Genomic DNA, 22824 nt, shown 5'->3' with positions numbered 1-22824 from the left:
AGAACTACAAAGTCTAGTCACTTGTCAGTGGCATTTTATCTGGGAATGGTGAGAAGTCTTCTACTTCTTTCTCTGATTGCTATTATGCTATTGACTCTGAGTCTGTTCAGATTAATTTAGAGAGCTCCCCCCCCCCCCACACACACACACACACACACACACACACACACACACACACACACACACAGTGGATATCTGAAAGAAAGGTTCAGTGCTGCTAGTGTTACAGCTTCAGGGAATAATGTTGTTAATTCACCATATACCCCATTTATATCAACAACAGTTATAAAGATTTTTAATAAAGATACAGTTCTGCACTATTCCAGAACAGTATCATTCCACAGGGAGACAGAGAGACGCAGGTCAGAGTACAAGATGTGGAAAGGGTCGACACAAATGAATTTGAGATGCCATGTTTTCAATTAGAGTACATTTCATTTGACTGGCTCTCACTGAGGTATTCCTGACAAAAGTTTTTATTTCATTCCTGTACACTGAGCAATCTTGGTTGAAGTTTTAATTGATCTTAGACTAATTGTACCTTAATTGAATGTACATTATATTTTAAATTATATTAGTCATTCTGAGTATGGGCATTCTTCTGTAGTCAAGAAAAAGAATGGTTTTAATCCTAGTTTAGTATCTATGTTACAAACATTTGTGCATATTTGTGAGAAGGATATTCAGTGCTTATTATTATGTGTAATTTCAGAAATTATAATTTATACTATCACACAGGTATTAATAAGGGTCAGCATTGTTGCTATTAAACAATTATGATTTCATTAGAATTATGACAGCTGTTAAGGTAGTGGTGTTGTAATGATTAGTCAAATTAAATATGAGGCTAAAGTATAAGAACATTTAACCAGTAAAGCTTGTTATGAAATGGTCACCAAATAGTATATGTTGAAATGCTATAAAAATATTGATAGTTGTTTATTGGATTTATTTAATAATGATACATTGAATTTAGATTTTATGATTTTTTGGAAAGTTAAGGGTGCTGCTATGGATGTTAGAGTGGGTCTAGCTTTTAATGATTTAGTCATGGGAAATGCAGTCTCTAACATCATTCAATTATTTCAAATATAGCTCATTCTATAAGCGACATTGTTGGTATATTTTTAATTTGGAACGGCACTAAAAGTGATTTTGACAAATTTTTAATAGAACTAAATTCTACTATGCATTTTTTATATGTTTCACTTGGAGATAAAGGTAAAACGTGCATTTAATAGATGGTGAACTCATTTTAGACTCAGAAAATTATGATTTCATAGTAATACTTTAGAAAAAAAGACATTTGTAAATAATTATTTACATTTTAGAAGACAGCATTCCAGTTTCTTGAAATGGGTTTAGGGTTAGGGAGCAGGAACAAAGATTAGCATTAGGAATCCGGAGTAGGGATTTATGTTTAGAGAGCAATCATGGACATTAACTTTAGGAAGAGGGGTAGTATAGTTTTAGGTTTAGGGAGTAATAAAGGACTTTATGTTTTACAGAGTGAGAGTTGAGGTTTAGATTTCGAGTGTTATTGGGAACTTTAAGGTTAGGAAGGGGGAGGGGAGTATTATGGTTAGGGTTTGGGACCATTTAGGAGTTTTAGAGTTAGAGATAGAGCTCTGGAAGGGTCAGTGGGGTCAGATGGTTGGAGGTCTATGTAATTATGTAGGATTGAGCTAGTGGGCATTAGGGTACCTGCCGTTTACAGCAACTGACAGTGAGTAAGTGTGTCACAAGCTACTAGTGTAAAAGCATTTGTAGTAGACCCTGTTATATCAAAATCTGGCAACATTTTATTAATCTCATCTGCTAACAGCAAAGGAATATTGTCATTTGTAAAGCTGCATTTATGTTTGTTGTACATTCATACTATTTAAAAGATGCATAATTTGAAACAACTGTAAAAAATGTAGTGAGAATGATTAATTCACACAAACATCTTCCACAACTGTTATAGTAATAAATTAATATCTTCACTATCGAATTAAAGTTTATAATGAGAAAAATGTGCGTCTTTTTGATGTTCACTGATTAGAGAAAATGTACTTAATCAGCTGTGTTTTGATTTTATAATCTCTGCTTAATGTTTAAATGTATTCCTTGGAGACATAGTATACTTTATGGTCTTTTAAAATGAATAAAGTTAATTTTCTTATAAAAAATATTGATTTTCACATTTAAGGAGTACATTCCATTAACATTTAATGAGTCATCTAGGATGTGTCATTTGTGAAGGAAATTACTTTCATAGATTACTTTGATCAGTATATAAATATATTGATATTTATGCTGGCTACAACATATATTTGGATAAATAATCATAAATTAATATAAACTGAAAGTTAAATGAATGAACAAACAAATGAATGACTGAACAAATAAATAAAAATTGCCAGGTGGCAACCAGTTGCCCCTGATCACCTCAAACTTGTATGAAGAAGACTATAAGCCTCTAGATGACCAATACTGTCTTTATCTTATTATTTTTTATATGTACACTGTGATTATTTTAGACTACTTCAGCAAAGGATTCAATTGTTAGGGAGCATAATTCTAAACATTGTAAATCTTTGCAGAAAACAAAAAGGAAGATCAAATTTCCTTGGTCCAGATGATCCCAGGTGATCTTTCTATGGAAGATTATCCATTGCTATCTCTGGATGGGGATCAACATGGCTGGAGGTGGAACCTCCATCCATCTGGAGCCTTCTCTTGTTAAAGGCCAAAGTAAAGATGATGTCTATGTCTCAGAAATTGTTAAAATTCAAAATGATAGGGTGTGGAAAATGTTCTTGAGAAATTCTGGCAGTTACCCAGAAATTATCCATTCAACAGTCTTTGCTATTTCTTCTTGTGTAGCATCCTTAACATTTGCAAGGATTATCTGGATTGAAGCTTCAAGGCCATTTGTAAAGTCCCATGATTCTGGAACACGTAGAATTCTAAGGTTTTGTGGTGAGATCACATTTCAAAGTCTTCCAGTTTTGACATAAATATTTTGTGCATGCTTTTATTATTTGCCTCTTTAGATATATCATGCTGACACTTACGATTAGTTGCTTATAGTGCTGAATTGCTTATTTCTCAGGATTGCAAACTTAAAAATAATAAGATAATATTTCTACCACATACGTTATCACTTTAAATCAGTAGGTTCAAAATGAGGGATTTTAATTTGAAGTGTTAAAATAAGCTATTGCAATTCACCCTGTTACATATGGATAAATATAAGAGGAGCTGAAACAAGCTTATTGGAAGGACTATACTCAAATATTTCACACACCCCTTATACTCTGCTTTATTATATCACAGATCCTTTAAATGATTCATGCCATTGACTTGCTTTTTTTTTTAACCACAGCAGTGTTTAGTTTATTGGATTGTGTTTTTATTGTCAGTAATTTAAATGGGGAATACTTTTAGGCTGCTACATGTATTCTGGTGTCTGGTGTTTGACAGCCTTCATGCAGGACAGTACTTTTACTCAGACCCTGTCAGCCATCATCAGTTTTAAAACTGTCCACTTTTGATACATAGGTTCATAGGTAGGTACTAGGCTATCAGCCCCAGGGTCTAAGTAAGCCTAGTCAACAAGGTTCCCTGGCTTACGCCACCCAAGAAAGTTATTTTCTGTGCCACTGTCGAGCAGAGCCACAGAACTGATCCCCAGGGTGTATTTCTTATTTCCCATCCACTTATCAAGATTTTTCTTGAAGAGTGCTAATGAGGAACTTTGCTTGACATAGATGGTAGCTTGTTCCAGAGTATGGGAAGTCTCTGGGACAGGAATCTGTCCCTCCAGCATGTCCTGTTTATTGTGGTGACAAGGTTTAGGTCCCTAGAGCGTGTAGCTCAGAGGGATTGGGATTTTTTTAGGTGTAGCATGTCCAACAGCTCTGGGTTTGACATAGCTTTATATGTTAGGCAGAGATCACCTCGGAATAGCTGATATGCTATGGAGTAAAGCTGGAGTTTTTTGATCCGGTCAGTGTAGGGCATCTGTTTGAGGCCAGTAATCCTCTTTGTGAGGTACTTCTGTGGCCTTTCCAGCTGCTGCAGATGTCATGTGAGGTACCTTCCAATAGGAGCGCTGTACTCTATAATGGGTCTAATGAGTGTCGAGTAGAGGGGAACAATGACCTCTTTTTTCCTGGATGAGAACCCTTTTGTGATGAGGTGTGCCACATAGAAGGACTTCCTGACTACTGTTGCAGTGTGATTGTCAAAGGAGAGACTACTGTCTCTCTGGATCCCAAGGTCTCTTATCACACATTCGGTGTTAAGTAGACTGCTGCCTATGTGGTAGTTCATGGGTACAGAGTTTTTACCAAAGGGGATGACAATGCACTTTTTGGTATTGAGCTTGAGGCCATGGCTCTGACACCAGGCATCTGTCTCAGTGAGGCCCTTTTGTAGGATGCCCACATATTTTGGGACATAAATATGTACATACATAAATTAAAAACTGAAGAAAATGACATTACATGAGCATTTTGTTAACCTTTTCTCAGTCACTTTGACGGTACATAAGAGAAGCAGCTTGTAGCTTGTAAATATTTTTGAAGAATAAGGCAAAGGATTAGGTACGATCACTCTTTTTTTTTGAGAGCTTTAAAGTTGAATGAATGCAAATACAGTACTGCTCAAAGTATGGTTTCTATCACAGTTGCTGGCATGTTTACTCTTCAGTAGTTTAGTTTTCAATAAAAAATTCATTTTCACAGCTGCCAGCAGAGACATTGCAGACATCTTTGAGTGTTTCATAACACAAAGAACAGTGTAAAAAAGTGTGTATTAAATCTATTTTGAGCAGCTTTTTTGCTCAGCATGAATGGGTTGTGAGGGTGGCTTAATGGTTAAGGTGTTTGCCTTACAAACACGAAGTGCAGCGTTTGAGTCTCACAAGGCATAATAGGCTAGGCTTAAAATGGCTCGCAAGAGCAGTTAGCTTAGTACTAATCTATAAACCTAAGTGTGCTTGCCCAGTCAGACAACACTTGATTTTTAAACACTTTGCTGGAGTTAAGTGTTGTTAATGAGGTAATTCATTCTTTTTAACTGACCTGGAGTTGAAATAACTTAGTTTTGTGGTGCTGACATTATAAAATATTTCTGACAAAGTTTGTAACACATTAAAACTTAAGTAAGCAGTCATGCCCAACAGGGTGTGTGTTAATTTGTAATTAACTCCAACCGAGGGTGGCGGATGGCCTCTATACCCCTGAAAGGCATTAATTACACATTAACACACAACCTGGAGGGCATTATTGCACTTACAGAATGGGATCTCTGTAAATGTGTTATGTTTTGCTTTTATTTTTAAGTACTATATTATTTTCTTTTTTATATGTTTTTGATGTAAAATAGTTCCTCTGCCTAATGTTTCAGACTTTCTGTACTATATGTTAATGGTGTTGGAGGAAGCATTTTACATCAAAAGTATATATAAGAAAATAATATAGTAGTGAAAAAATATAAGTAAGTAAGTAAAACAACAGTTTTATGGAGAACACGTTTTGTCTCGGTCATACACAGTCTCTTCCGCTTTCACACACACATACATATACACACACAATCTCCTGTGGTTTCATACTCACATTCATTCACACAAGCATGACTCTCAACCTCTTAGCACAAACAATTTTGACAAAGGCAAAAATAATTGGGGTACAAAGCCCTAAAAATAAGGACACATTTTAACTATTGCTCTTATAAACTTTGAAATTTGCCAGAATAAAAATTTTGAATTACAGTGCATTTTCTGAAAGCTATGAAGCTTGAAACTCAAATGCCTATTATTATTATTTAGTGAATTCACTCCTCAGTGATTTGCCACAAAACAGAAAACCACAAATTTTATGAGGAACAGACAAAAAATAAGAGACAAAAATCTGGACATTCTGCAAAAATTTGGACAGTTAAGAGCTGTGCATACAAGACTCTCTCTCTCTGTCTGTCTGTCTCTCTGTCTCTCTCTCTCTCGATCTGACACACACACACAGTCTCTTCTGCTTTGATACACACATGCACTCACACAAGATCACTCTCACTCTCTCAATCTCTCACACACACAGTCTCTTCTGCTTTAATATGCACATTCACTCACACATACAGACATAAACATAAACACCCTCATACACATACATATACACACATATACTTTTTTCTGTTTATTTTTTTTGCACTTTCTAAACAGCAAAGGCGCTGCTTAGCAAGTGTAAAATAATGGTGGTGATTCCATTTTCTTAGGCCGAGCTACAAGGCAGCTTGATATGCTGCCATGAAGCGGTGGACTTGTTTTTCAGCGGGCATTACTTGTACATTAATACCCTGCTGGAAGACGTTCATTCTCCAGTCAGTGTAGTGATGCACAGTTTGCCCATTCTCTAACACCCTTTAATGTATGTGCCTACACATATGCATTTACTTTACATGCATCTTTATACTTCTATATATACCTGTCTCTCTCAATCTAATCATTACTTTTGAGCAGTTGGGAATTGGGTCTAGATTCATAGGTTTACAGGTGTGTACTAGACTGATGACCACAAGGGTCATTTTAATCCTAGCAGTCCTGGTACCATTGGTAAGTGTAAGCAGGGGAGTGGAAGATGAGCCATTTACAAGCAGGGGGGCCTGGGAAATGAACCATTTATGGACTGCCTGTGTCCATTAGAGACATAGGTGCCAAACCAGGGATGTATTTCCTGTTCCACATCCAGTTGTCCAAGTTACTTTTGAATTGGGGCAGGGAAGAGCTCTGTTTCACATGGATGGGGAGCCTGTTCCAGAGAATGGATAGTCTCTGGGATACATACCTGCCTTTCCAACAATTCCTATTTATATCACAGGCAAGGTTAAAGTATTTAGAATGGGTAATTCTTGTGCTGTTTGTTTTGTGGATATGCAGAAGGTCCATCAGGGTGGGGTCCACGAATTCTTTGTATACCAGGCATAAATCTCCCCTCAACAGACTGTAGGTGGCAGAGTACAAGGATAGAGCTTTGAGATGGTCTGCATATGACATGTTACTTCCTGTATTCCCTTATTGAGAAACCTCTGTGGATGTTCCAGTTGTTTGAAGTACCTAGCTAGGTACATACCAAAGGGGTTATTGTACTCAATGATAGGTCTAATGAATGCTGATTACATGGGAACAATGACCTCCTCGGATCATATCTTTGTTTATAAATGGGACAACACAGAAATTTTTCCTCACTACTGTAAACACATGATAGTTAAAGGCTATATTGCTGATTATGTGTGTCCCCAAGTCCTTGACTTCTGGGTTGACTCTTAGGGATGTGTTGTCAATATGATGCCAAGTAATTACCTATAATCATATGACCCTCTACAGTCCTGTTACTGTTAGCATAATTTTGTGCTTTGTGAATAGTGAACAAATGATGAGTTTTCAGCACAAATGAAGCATATCCTTGGAACATAGTTTCTGTGTTTACATTAAACTGTCCAAGTCACAAGTACTAACAATAAGCAGCTGTAATATCATTCCAGAACAACTCAAACGCACACTGGATGACTACAGCTTTCATTACATCTTAGTCATGGTAGCAGAGATGCCTCCTTTCTGCTTTTTACTAATTCATGTCGCTACTCATCTGTATATGCATTGGTTGTAGAGACTGTAGTGTAACAGCACTTATGCAGTTTGCAGTTATTTTCAGGAGTGGAAGATCACATTTGATTACTATTTGCAAGCCATGAATCTGTATCTGGAGGTGGACTGCATATTATTAACATCCACCATCACGTTTTAATGTATAATAGCTTCCTATAACGTGGTGGTTTCCAACAACTGACCGTGTTATAAAACATGTCTTGTAAATACAAATGAATACAAAAGAATTAGTAATTCAGCTGTTCGCCACAATTCAGCACCTCAGTTCAAGTTTCTTTAAGGACCATTAGCTTTTATTTATATTGTGGATGTTTTCTTTTTTTCTTTCTTTTTTTTCCTAGGGAAGCACTTGGATCTATTACAAGCTGTCAGCTGCATCATATAAACACATCTGGAAATTTTGTAATGTCTTTATTCTTGTTTTGACAGGTTAGCTTACATCATAGTTTTAAAATAGATGTGATATACTGATTCTTTGCATGGCTCTTGCTTTCTAAGGCACACCCTTGTCCTTGCATGACAAACAAAAACTTCACTTGTCATTCTGCTGCTGAAATATTAAGTGATTTAAATCACTCAGGATGAACACAGATAAAGCAAAGTAAAGTGTGTTATGCCAGATGAGAAATTTAGACTTAATCTTACTGAAATGTGTCAGAGAGAGAAAGAGAGAGAGAGAGAGAAGTAGCACATATGGAAATTAAATGCAGTGTATCACAGCAGAGTGTCACGGCTTATTAGAAGTTTGTATGTTTCTGTCTGTTCCACTCAATGCTCATCACAGCGTCTGTGGGTTTGTTACAGTCACTCTTTAATGTTGCAGGAAAGGTGCACTGTTAAACAAATAACAAGTACAAAGAAATCCAGTATGAAACGTCTCATGCATTACAGAAGGCAGTGTTCTTTCCTCTTTATTGATTTAGTAAAATATTATGCAAGCATTTGTGTTTCAAAAATGTTTAGTAAGTGTATAAATATGATAACTGGAATGCAGTTGGTGTGCTGTTACTGTGACCAGAAATTGCATAACAGTATCTAATTTTATGCTGCAGTTTTAACTAATAAACAAGTTCAAAATGTTCTCAACTATATAAATCTCATATGCAATAAATGTGTTATGTATTCAGAGTCTAATACATTTGTGTGTGTGTGTGTGTGTCTGTGTGTGTCTGTGTGCGTGTGTGCGTGTGTGCGTGTGTGTGTGTGTGTGTGTGTGTGTGTGTGTGTGTGTGTGTGTGTGTGTGTGTGTATCTGCATATGTGGATGAAGGAGAGTCAGCTATCCTTCTTCCACATATATACATGCAGACAGACACACACACACACAGACACACACACACACACACACACACACACACACACACACACACACACACACACACACGCACACATAAAGTTATCTTGAATCCTTTGCCTATTCTGTAGGAGGCAGAGCCCTAACAGTGCTGTCAGGACTCTGTACCTCTTTCTCCACTTCTCAACATGCCTCTGAGACTTGTAGTTCAAGGGAAATGTATAATTATATATATATATATATATGTATGTATGGGTCTATGTCAGAAGCTTCAATTTTCAGAAACGCAAAATTCATATTTTTAGATGATATGATTGAGTTTCCAAAAACTAGAACTTTAAAAAAAACAACAAAAATCTTCCTTTTTTATACATTTTTGCAGGGGGAAAGCCTCCTGTACCCCCTGCATATTATATATACCAACTCTGAGATCGGAGTCACTACAGTGAGGAAAAGGGTAAATTATTCGATCCTCACTGCATCACGATCTCCATTCAAAAGCTTTGAGTTTTCAGAAACTCGATCATATCATCTTGACAATATGAATTTTGAGTTTCTGAAAACATCCAGTACCAGTTTGTATTTGATTATTACATGCCATGATCTTAGGAACTACATTGCTGACCACTAAATAGTTTATTTTATTTTACATTTGTTGACCGGGAAGGTCCGACTGGACACGAGTCTATTTTCAGCAGAGGCCCGGGGAGAAAAGCTCCAAATTACATAAACTGACAAGTTTTCAGAGATAGATATTTACATTCAGGAAGTTAATGTTTTCACAGTGACAGCATATTACATAATTTAAAGGTGTAAAAATATGAACAACTTAGGGAAGACATTACATGATACATTCAGAAACTTTCATGTTATGTATAGAAACAATTCAACAGTTAGAAGATAAAATAATTGGTAGTGCTGTCTATGTAAGTTTATCAATAATCTGTGAGTGGGAATGGGTAACACAAGATTTGCCTACAGTTGGCATAGTTTCATTCATTCACATTCACAAGGAGCATTGGCCAAAGTCATGGCCCTCCACTAAAGCACTAGTAGTTGAGTCTCAAGAGTCCATCATGGAAACTACATCAACTCTGTTAATCAATTAATTCCTCTTTAGTCTACATGTTCTTGATATGTGATGCCAAATTTACCATCTAAAACATCTAGGTCAAAAATGTTTACTTGAGGATACCCATTCCATAATCATATACTAGTACAGAGGCACAGAGACTCATATACATATAAACAGGAACACATAGACACATTAGGTCCAGCAATTATAGACACTTTCTAGACTGACTATACATCAGATGTTTTATTGTGAAAAAATGAATGGAAATACGCACACACGTATACATATATATGTGTGTGTGTGTGTGTGTGTGTGTGTGTGTGTGTGTGTGTGTGTATATATATATATATATATATATATATATATATATATAGGTCTAGAACTGTTTACTGAATACACATTTCAGCGAAATGTAAACGTTCCTAAAATGCACTTTCGTGAAACAGAAATAAAAAAATAAAAAACATCACAAAAGGGCTGCTGGTGAGATCATGGCACAGTGGGGATAAGGGAATATTCCCTGTTCCCCACTGTAGTGTGATCTTTGAGTGAGAATATAAAAGTAGGGGATGTGTGGGGGGTGCAGGGTGGCTTGCCCCCTCTGCATAAACATGATTACTGTTGTTTCTTTTTTTAAGTTTGTGATGTTTTTTATTTTTTTTATTTCTGTTTCGCGAAAGTGCATTTTTGGTCAAAAAGCACTTTCGCAAAAGTGAGTGAGAACATTTATGTTTTGTTTAAACGTGCATTTGGTAAACAGTCCTAGATCCATCTCTCTCTCTGTATATATATATATATATATATATATATATATATATATATATATATATATATATATATATATATATATATATATATGTATATATATATATATATATATATATATACATATATATGAGCAACAATTTGAAATAAATTACTGCAGCCATTTTTACAGTTCCCAGTTGGTCAGGAGTATACAGAACTACATGTGGACTGAGGCCTGATCTCAATACATAGACAAAGGTAGTATGCTGCCTTGAAAATCTGGAGGAAAATTAAGTAAAATCCTTGAGGATGAATGCCATTCTTGAGTGTGTTTTATTCCCAAGTATCTTATTGGAATTTTTTGAACTTTTATTTATTCATTTATTTGTTTAACATTTGCTGGTTAGGCTAGTTCCATTTGGCCAATGGAGAGACCTGAAGTGTTATCCATGCTGACTAGGGAAAATTTTGCCAAGCCACTGTGGTACTTCCCTTCCTGTTTTTTGATGAGTGCATGGGATCTTTTATATCCACCTGAATTACACTAACTCTGGCAGATAGGACCTACTTTTAAAATCTCATCTGAAGAATGGACTTTTTATTATGAACTGCCTTAGGGAAGTGACATATGTCTTTTTACACACACATACCAAATCAGTGTTTCAGAAGACTTTTGTTGCCATAGCCATGTATTACACCTGCTCTCGCAGTATGTACTAATCTGAACTTTCATCAAAGTTTATCCTTTTAATATGTCAGGATGTACAAACTGACACAAAAATTGATTATTCAAAAAATTTGAGATGTAGCTGTTTTGTTTTCTTTAAGGGTAAGAGTGCAGTCTAACAGCTTTTGTAGGTACTTATGAAAGCAAAATTCCCTGAAAGCTTCACAAAAAGAATGTTAAAATATTTTGGAGATTCTTACACAAAGAGCAAAATTAGAAAGAACAGCCATTTGTAAATGGTCAGTTGTTAAGGGGATGAATGTTTTCAAAATATTTTCAAAATGACAGAAGCAATTCACTTATACCTTCCAGTAACAACATGCCATCACCTACGTAGAAATTAAACAACCACCTGAGAGACTCACATCCCATTTGACAGCTCCCGCACCCATTGCACAAATGTTTCCATTAGTAGTAGGAACAACATCTATGATAACAGAAGCCTAGACTTGCCTCATACCCTATCATAAACCTCCCAGACAATTCACGGTATTCAGTGTCATAACACTCAGCACTATGGAAATAACACTTTAGTTTCATTAATGAAGCCAAGATCTAAACTTGTTTAGTATGAAATAAGTAAACCCACTTAACCATATATTAAAATATTTCCTATTGTCAAATGGTAATACCCCCTATCAATCCCAGACTTATGTTCTTCATCCTTTAACAAAACATGTCTGCTCCTTTGTTTTTTTTTTTTTTTTTTTCAATTTTCAAGCTAGAATTCACACAAAAACACTTTGCACCCATGTTACCATTGGGAACAAGTATCACAAAACCTCCCACAGTGATTTTGGGAACAGGACTCCATTCTGCCTACCACCAGTAACAGTGGTTGTAGCATGGCAAAAATACCTAGACTCGCCATTTTAAGGAAACCAATAGGAAGCTGTTAGGCTCCAACTGTCTTGCTGTGTTTTTAAGTATGATATGCCTACAACAGTTATAGATTTATCTGTTGATTTATGATGGACAAGGAGCTATGAAAGATATCAGTAGGGTACTGCAAATAATTAAATGTCTTTAAAAAAGCTCAAGACAACCAATGAAGAGCTGAAACAAGACAAAGTACTTTCAGTCTTTGCTCTACATTATATTTATAAAATTATATACAATATATATTATATTTAAGTGGATACCTGTGAAAATGTTTCTGCATACTGAGACTATATCCTTTGTGATGTACACTGAAATGTGATGTGATTAGGTAAGATTTATGGATCAACTCCTGTCAAAACCGATGGCCTTGGTGGTTACCACCACAAGTGGTGGTTATACACTGAGGGTAGTTTTACACTGAGAGTTTTATAGGAATATTCACAGGGAATTGAGCTTTTTTGTTGCAAGCTGATCTTTCTCTTCCAAACTTATGATCAATGACCCACTTTCAGCTACTATAACCATGGTTTCTAAGTCTATCATCAGTTCAGCACCTGCAACTATTTCTGCAAGCCCTGCTGTAATTAATGGCCAGTCTATAATTGTGAATGCCTAAAAAAAGCAACATTCATCATATGAGAGTTGCACCCATAAACTCCTTCCTAGCTGTAAATATTAACTCATAGATCAAGGTAAGTTAATAATTAGTTAAAGTCAACAATACCATGGAATATAATAGAATAAAAGTTGAGTAGACACTACAAGTTTAATTGACTAGATATCTGCTTTTGAAATGCATACATATTCCCTTGCAGCTGTTACACGTACATGTTAAATAAATCTCCAGTTCGATTTGTTTCAAAACTGAAGTATAAAAATAGTTGCAGAATCAATTACTAGATTATAAGAAATGTATTTTATTCCTGCATTTTATTCAAGTATGAAAGCTGTTGTAAACAAATTACAATAATAAATGTATAATTTAATACACAGGAAATCCAGAGTCTGAAAGTATGTACATATGCTAGTTAGCATTAATAGAGTAAGACTGATTATATCTCTGCTTGTCTACAGTAGAGAAACTCTGGGTCATAGAAATACATTCTTTTTTGAAGTTCACATCATTATTTTAGATTTCAGCAAAGTGCATCAAGTTAATATTGCCACATTGGTAGTAAAGAAAGTCACATGTTCTTTTCATTAAAACTGTATGTGCCTGGTACAGGAGATAAAGCTGAAGGCAAGTGCACAGAAAAAAAAAAACTTGTCAACATGAGGAACATCCATATGTACTGTTGAAAAGGAAATGTTGCTGTATTGGCTGTTAGTTATGGAATGTTATCTTTTTAGCTGGGTGTAAATTATTGATATGTAGAAAAGTCATTCAGTGCTGTACATCTTTTGATTTAACCTTGCAGTATTAATGTTTAACATGCTTTAAAATTAAAACTAGAAAAAGATGGGGATGTACATTGTGGTTCATTTATTGTCAGTGCTAAATTAATCATGGCCCACAACATTAATTTCAATGGGAATTGCAATTCTTAAAACAACATTTTCCACAGAATTGAACTTGAGAGGAAGTGGGAGTAGGAAGATTAATTCTTTGAAGTAACCATTTTATAACATTTATTTTAAAAAATGACAGGTTTTCTATTTTTATGGGTAACAAAGAGCCTTCCAGCACACAAACAAAGTATGGATTGGGTCATAATAATGAGAATCTCATTCAGCTATGTTCTGTTCAGCAAATTATAGTCTTTATTTTACTTTATTGTATTTGACATTTGTTTAAAGGGATAGCCTGTTTGGGTATGTCCCCATTTTCAGCAGAGGCCTGGGGAGAAAAACTCCAGGTAGAGATCACATTTCACATTGCAATACATAGAGAATTTACATTTGTTACACTGAAGCATTGTCAGATATTTACAAGATACAGATAAACTGGGTGGTTGTTAAATTATTTGAATAAAAATAGTGGTGGTAGTGAACAAATTGGAGTACTTCATGATGTTTCAGACACCATTGGATGTTGTTTGGGATGCAGATTGCATATGTCTGAGATTAAAATCAGATTATTTTTTTCCATTATTGGTTTGTGAAACATTGTTTTGTTTTCTTCTGGTTTGAAGTCTACCATGTGAGAATTGTAATGCAAATCATTAGTGACATGCAGTTATTATCATTTCAAAAAAAAGAGCTCTATCTAAAACATACGACATGATGAACCACAAAGCTCAATCTTATCACCCAATGCTAGCTGGAGAGTGGTAATGTCTCCCATTAAGTAGACATTCTCCACTGAAAATTTATGATCACCCATTCAGTCATTCAGACTAGTTTTAAAGGTTGCTAGGGAATTAGTCTGTTTGACAGTTAAGGGCATTCTGTTCTAGAAAGTAATACATTGGGTTAGGTGGCATCTATCATACCATCTGGTGTGTTTGTGCAGTAGTAAGGGTTTAGGTCACTGGAATGAGTGTTAGCTCATGATTAGGTAAAGAAGTTCAAAGAGTCATGCATTATTCATTACAGGAAGGTTAAGAAGAGATCACCCTTGTGCAGTCTGGATGGCACTGAGAAGAGACATGGCATTTAATCTAACAAAGCAGATAACATAATGAGACTTGAGATCCTTTTGGTAAGGAAACATCAAGGTCTATTAGGCTGGTTTAGGAACTTAGTGAGGTACAAGACAAAGGGTGCATTACATTCAGTTTTAGGCGTATTAATGGATGACTATGGATCTAATCAGGAATGGTTTCTCTATTGTTTTTTTTTTTTTTTGATTTCTTTTTCAATGGTACAAGCCACACTGTCCTACCCATCTAGAAAAGTTTAATGCAGCATAAGAAAAATACAGCCTTCTAATTCACACAATTATTAAAACTGGCATAACTCATTTGTCAGTCACATTTTGAAAGCAGTGAATATGTAAACTAAGTTTGCATAATATCTCAGAATTTGACTTAGATTCTTCCATATTAACTTCAGCTTTGAAATCTGCTTTAATGTTCCAGATCAGTTAAATTTCTTGTTGTACTCTGAACATAAGCATGACATTTTTTCCTCATTACTCCTTCTCAGAGATAGTGGGGATTCTTTAAAAGCATAGTTTCCTTTTATCTCACCCTGAGCAAACCAAAGGTGCATATCTAGCTATTCATTTTGCTTCACTGTTTGATTCATTAACATCTTATATGATAAACTATTTAGCAATTTCAGAGATAAAAAAATGTTCAGTTATTACTTTCCTTCACTCATTATCTTAACATATCCCCTTTCTCTGCCCTCTATTGAAAAATAAGTAACCTGGCATCACATTATTCCATCATCAATGTGTTAGTATCATTCTTCCGATTTATTTCCCAATATTTACACGTGAAGTTCTATCAGATCTTTCCAAAATGTTTGTTTGTTTGTTTGTTTTAGAGTTATCTTTGTATTTCACTATTCATAAGAGCTCCTGATGTCTGATCAAGGGCCATATGTACAATTTTCTGAAATGTGAAAATTTAAGTGTTATGACTGGCAAGTATATACTATGGCCAAAATTACTATACTTGGAGTATTCCTTCTTCTCCAGTGTACAGTGGTCATGAAGTTAGTAGATTTAATTATAGTTGTGTGTGGGGTGCTGGTTCCCACATCCGGATGCAAAGGAATTGCATGGCATGCAGATCTAGGAGTCGTGACAAAGGCTGACACTGAAATGTTCAGGGATGAGGTTTAGTTAGTTAGTTGTTTATTTCATTTTGATACCAGGGAAGTCATCAGACCATTAACAGCTTAGCCTGAACAATCAACTTCAAAAGTTACCTATTGCTTCAAGGGTTGTCACTAAAAATAGGCCTAGGACAATTTGTGAGCTCCTATCATTTTTCTGGGCTAGTCCTGAATATAGGTAGATGACTACTTTGTTTGATATGCAGAGGTAGTTTATTCCACAGGTGAGAAATACACTGACATCAATTCCTGTTATACCAACACATCCTAATAAAATAGGTCTGGAAAGGTGGGGTCTTTTATGGTTTGAAAGTCAAACATAGATCATCTTTGAGGAGTCTACAAAAAACAGACAAGGTGGCCAGTCAGTCTGGATAAATAAAGGATTTCAGGTTTGTGCCCTTTATGATAAGGAGCCCCTCGGGTCTGTCCAGCTGAGTGAAATATTTCAATAAGTACATGCAAAAGTGGCACTGTATTCAAAGAGACAGCTAAGGGACTGAGTACAATGAAAATAAGGCTTCTCTGTTACTCGGTGAGATGCTCCTGGATGTTAGTTGGGCCAGACAAAAAAAATGTCCTAACCATATTGGAGACATTATTTTTTTTGTGTTCTTTTTATATTTTTAACACTTCATAATAACACCATATACAACTCAAATCATCTTAAAAATACAGTTCCAGCATAGCACCTTGAAAATCCATAATAAAAATAAATTACAAGTTTAGTACTTCTTATTACACACTTAAATTAAATATATTAACAATATTTCTATAATTCTAAAAGAAGCATCATTAACCTTTGTTAGCCTCAGTAAAAAACTGAGATCCATCATCAAATCCTCTAAAGCTAACTATGAAAACAAAATTGCTGCAGATTCTAAAGACAACCACAAGGCATTCTGTAGTTATGTCAAGAATCTACATGGCAATACTCAGATCTGCTCTGAGTTACAGCACAATGGCAATAGATATACAGAACCAAGTGATATTGCCAACATTTTGACTGACAGGTTCAGTGTGAACTTTACCCAATTTTTCACCCCCTAAAGGGCCTATCACAATACCTGAGGAATAACAAGTCCCTATTATCATGGCTATACAGGTAAAAACTGCACTGTCCAAAGCCAAGAATACAGTTTGACCTGATAATATCCCTGCCTGTGTTCTACATGAATTACAAAGTGAACTGGCATCACACCTGAGTATCCTGTTCAATCACAGCCTCATTTCAGGCTTTGTTCCTATCTAATAGCCCACTGCTATGGTCATCCCACTCCTCAAAGGGTGAGCGACTACAGACCCTGGGAACTACCGCCCTATTAGCCTGTCGAGTCTGATGTGTAAGGCTATGGAGTGCATCATCATGGACCTTATAAATAAGGACATATGGAATCTCCAAACTCTGGACCCCATGCAGTATGGGTTTGTGAAAGGTAGATCATGCCTGCTCAACCTATAGTCAAAGACTCTATAGTCAGGCACACTGATGTCCCACTCACCAGGCTGAACAAGGAGAAAATTACAGTCAGCTGCCTGTCGGGTGCCAGGATTTGCCACATGCACTCAAGTCACTCCACAACAAGTACAAATACTACTCTGTCATTGTCCATGTTGGAGTGAATGACTTGAAACGTACCTCCCTGGACTACATGAAAAGAGACACGGAAGAGCTCTCAGATCATGTGGCCCAGGCAAGTATGACCATAGCCCTGAATAGCATCCTGCCTTCACCCAGAATGAAACCACAGTATAAGGACAAAATGATTGACTTCAACAATTGGCTTAGCTTCTTGTGTCATTCAAAGGGGATCCAGTATCTGTCTGCCTGGGAAGACATGATCGACAAACCACGATGCTTTGCCAGAGATGGTTTGCACCTGTCACCCCTGGGATTCAGGTTACTGGCTAAAGTACTTGCCACCCTATAGTGCCTTTTTTAGGCAAAGTTCAAAGGACAAAACCACCACCATAACAGATACAAGCATGCAAAATCTGAAGGTAATGCTACTCAATGCTAGAAGTCTAAACCTCAAAATGCACTCTCGAGGCACTCCTAAAAATGGAGAACATCGATATCTGTGCAGTAACTGAAACCTGGTTCAAGGCTCCAGAGAGCACCCCTGCAATACGAGGCTACAACTCTTACCACACTTTTCAGCCACCAAACCAAGACCGAAACACTAAAGGTAGAGGAGTGTCCATATTCACCAAGGATATTCACACCTCCAGGCTAGTTGCCCAACACAATGCATCTGAAATTCTCCAGGTGCAACTAACACTGGGTAAGACTGCAATCCAAACTGTAGCTTGCTACAGATCGCCCACCATGCCCTAAGATTCTCACTACACCTTTCTAAACATGCTGGAACATATTAAGATACAACCAAATACCCTAATACTGGGTGATTTCAACAACCGTGCCATTAAATGGGAAAACTACTCGGGTACCAACACCTTTTCCCAACGGTTCTTGGAATTCATAAATTCCAACACCCTGGATCAACTAATCCATTGTCCCACTAGGGGCTCCAATATCCTAGACATGGTCATTGCCAACATGGGAGATAGATACTCCACACCAGTGATCACCCCCCCATTGGTCAGGTCTGACCATAAGCAAATCACCCTTGATATCCACATCCCACCCCCACCCCCCAGTAAGGAAACCTCCGCAAAAAACTTCTCCAAAGCCAACTTCATGCTACTCAAGTCAGAAGTGACAAACTTCATGAACCCCATGTAGACGGATCTGAATGTTTGACTGCTGAATCCTACACTAAGGAACTGTACGATCACATACACTTGTGTATGAATCGTGCCATCCCAAATAGAACCAAGCTGCTCTCCTCCAAAAAAAGGAAGCCAATCTGGTGGTCCTCTGCCATAAACACACTATACAACAGAAGGAAGAAACTGTTGCAGAAAAGAGGAAAATCCCAGGATGCAAAAAACTCCATTACTAGCCTCAGTAAGAAGCTGAGATCCCTCATAAAATTTTCAAAAGCTAGTTATAAAAATACAGTTTCCAAAGATTCCAAAGACAACCACAAGGCATTCTATAGTTATGTCAAGAATCTAAATGGCAATTCTCAGATCTGCTCTGAGCTACAACAGAATGGCCTTAGATATACTGATCCCAAAGATATTGCCAATATCCTGGCAGATCGATTTAGTGCCAACTTCACCTCCCATCCCCTAAATGGCCCATCTCAATACCAAAAGATTGCCACATTTCGGTAAACACGGCCACACAGGTAGAAACCACACTCTCCAAAGCTAAGAATACAGCATGCATGGGACCAGATGACATCCCGGGCTGTGTACTACATGAACTACAAAATGAACTGGCACCTCACCTAAGTGTCATGTTTAATCATAGCCTCACCTCAGGCTTCATGCCCACTGAGTGGCGCACAGCTACAGTTATCCCACTCCACAAGGGGGGATCCACCTTGGATCCTGGGAACTACCATCATCAGTCTGACGAGCCTGATCTGCAAGGGAATGCAACTCATTATCATCATTCATGGAACTTATAAAGAGAGTCACTAGCAACCTTCAAATACTGGACCCCACGCGGTTTGGGATCGTGAAGGGCCAATCTTGTCTCCTGAACCTGATTGACTTCTTTGAATCAGTCTTCAGAGCTGTGGACGAGGATAAGGCGGTCCACACAGCCTATCTGGACCTCACCAAGGCCTTCGACACCATCCCCTACTTTGGTATCATAGATAAACTTACTAAGCTGGGCATAAATCCTTACGTCACTCGATGGGTTGCCAACTGGCTGACTGACAGAACCCAGAGTGTAAAAGTAGCCGACTCCAAATCCAGCTACAGACAAGTGACAAGTGGAGTACCGCAGGGTTCAGTCCTGGGACTGCTCTTGTTTGGATCTACTTCTCTGAAGTACAGGCCAACACTAAGGGACTCTGGCTAACAAAGTTCGCAGATGACTGCAAACTGGGAGCCATTATTGAACTACCATCCCATCAGTCTGACGAGCCTGATCTGCAAGGGAATGGAACGCATTATCATCATTCATGGAACTTATAAACAGAGTCACTAGCAACCTTCAAACACTGGACCCCATGCGGTTTGGGTTCGTGAAGGTCCAATCTTGTCTCCTGAACCTGATTGACTTCTTCGAATCAGTCTTCAGAGCTGTGGACGAGGATAAGGCGGTCCACACAGCCTATCTGGACCTCACCAAGGCCTTCGACACCATCCCCTACTTTGGTATCATAGATAAACTTACTAAGCTGGGCATAAATCCTTACATCACTCGATGGGTTGCCAACTGGCTGACTGACAGAACCCAGAGTGTAAAAGTAGCCGACTCCAAATCCAGCTACAGACAAGTGACAAGTGGAGTACCGCAGGGTTCAGTCCTGGGACTGCTCTTGTTTGGATCTACTTCTCTGAAGTACAGGCCAACACTAAGGGACTCTGGCTAACAAAGTTCGCAGATGACTGCAAACTGGGAGCCATTATTGAATCCCCAAATTATGTGGATATTTTGCAAAAGGGCCTTACAGAAACAGATGCTTGGTGCCAGAGCCATGGTCTCAAGCTTAATACCAAGAAATGTATAGTTATCCCCTTTAGGAAAAACCATGTACCCATGAATTACCACATAGGTGGCAGTACACTAAACACTGAAAGTGTGATGAGAGACTTAGGGACACAGGTGGACAGTGGTCTCACCTTCAGTAACCACATTGCTACAGCAGTCAGGAAATCCTTCTATGTGGCACACCTCATCACTAAGTGCTTTTCATCCAGAAAAAAGGAGGTCATTGTCCCACTGTACTCATCCCTCATTAGACCCATTATAGAGTATAATGCCTCATTTGGTATGTACCTCACAAGACATCTGCAACAGCTGCAAAGGTCTCAGAAACACCTCACTAAAAGAATCACAGGCCTATTACAAATGCCATATGCTGCCCGTCTAAAAAAATCCAGCTATACTCTGTGGCATATCGTCTACTCAGAGGTGATCTCTGCTTAACATACAAGGCCATGTCAAACCCTGAACTGTTGGATATGCTCCACTTAAAGAAATCCTAATCCCTCAGAGCCACACTCTCCAGGGATCTAAACCTTGTCATCACAATGAACAAAACATGCTGGAGGGATAGGTTCCTGACTGAGAGATTCCCCATACTCTGGAATAGACTGCCCATACATGTCAAGCAGAGCACCTCCTTGGCCCTTTTCAAAAGGAACCTTGATGATTGGATTGGAGATAGGAAATTCACCCTGGGGATCATGTCAGTTGCCCTGCTAGAGAGGGGTCCAGGGAAGTAAATATTGTGGGAAGAAATATCCAGGAAATTGTTATGGCTAGGCTTGTATAGGCCCTATGGCTGATATGCTAGTACCGACCTATGAACCTGATATACTTCTTTGAGTCTGTAACCATAGCTGTGGATGAGGGCAATGTAGTTCACAGAGCCTACCTAGAATTGCCAAGGCCTTGACATCATCCCTCACTCAAGAATCCTAAATAGACTCACTAAACTCGGCATAAACCCTTAGGTAATAAGATGGGTTGCCAACTGGCTCACTGATAGAACCCACACTGTGAAAGTAGCGGACTCCAAATCTGACTACAGACCAGTTACAAGTGGTGTCCCACAGGGATCGGTCCTAGGTCCTCTCCTGTTTGGCATCTACTTCTCTGAAGTTCAGGACAACACAAAGGGACTCTGGCTGACCATGTTTGCAGATGATTGCAAACTGGGAGCTATTATTGATTCTCCAACTGATGTAGACTTTCTACAAAAAGGCCTCACTGACACCAATGACTGGTGTCAGAACCATGGTCTTAAGCTCAATGCCAAAAATTGCATTGTCATTCCCTTTGGAAAAAATTCGGTGCCTATGAATTACCACATAGGCAGTAGTCCACTAAACACTGAAGGTGTAATAAGAGACCTGGGGACACAGGTTGACAGCAATCTGTCTTTTGATAACCACATTGCCACTGTAGTCAGAAAGTCGTTCTATGTGGCACATCTCATTACAAAAGGTTTCTCATCCAGGAAGAAAGAGGTCATAATCCCTCTCTACTCGTCCCTTATTAGACCTATTATCGAATACAATGCTCCAATTGGTATATACCTCACTAGTCACCTACAACAACTGGAAAGGCCACAAAAACACCTCACTAAGAGGATCATAGGCCTTAGACACATGCCGTATACAGACCAGCTACACTCTGCCTCTTATCGCCTACATAGAGGCGATCTCTGCTTGACCTACAAAGCCAAGTCTGACCCAGAGCTGCTAGATATGCTACACCTAATGAAATCCCAATCCCTCCTTGCCACACGCTCCAGGGACCTTAACCTCATTACCACAATAAACAGAACATTCTAGAGGGACAGGTTCCTAACCCAGAGGCTTCCCATATTCTGGAACAAACTTCCCATTCACGTCAAGCAGAGCACTTCACTGGCCCGCTTTACGAGAAATCTTGATGAGTGGGTGGGCAATAGGTAGTTCACCCCTGGAATCACTTTAGTGGCCTTGCTTGACGGGCACTGGGCACTAGGAACTAACTTTGGGCGACATGATACCAGGGAATCTTCTTGGGTTAGGCTTATATAGGCTTCAGGGTCATTAGCCTAATACACACCTATGAACAACAGCACACTTCCTACTGGGGCATATCTTTAACTTATATACATATCCCCACACCTCCCTCCTCCCTGA

General features: G+C 37.9%; 1 protein-coding gene across 2 annotated transcripts in view; it reads left to right on the top strand.

Annotated features, from left to right (window-relative positions):
• PDGFD (platelet derived growth factor D) overlaps window positions 1-22824 on the top strand; it is a 1391507-nt gene that overhangs the window by 216791 nt on the left and 1151892 nt on the right. The window contains exon 2 of one of the 2 annotated variants that reach the window (XM_044082930.1): window positions 2869-2964. The exons of the other annotated variant lie outside the window; for it this stretch is intronic. Within the exon in view, the coding sequence (XP_043938865.1) occupies window positions 2869-2964 (96 nt within the window). The remainder of the gene's footprint in view (window positions 1-2868; window positions 2965-22824) is intronic. 2 annotated transcript variants of the gene reach the window in all.

Source organism: Protopterus annectens, chromosome 9.part0 (assembly GCF_019279795.1).
Source record: "Protopterus annectens isolate FY-2018-M chromosome 9.part0, PAN1.0, whole genome shotgun sequence".
Taxonomy (NCBI): Eukaryota; Metazoa; Chordata; order Ceratodontiformes; family Protopteridae; genus Protopterus; species Protopterus annectens.
This window is presented reverse-complemented; position numbering and strand designations above follow the sequence as displayed.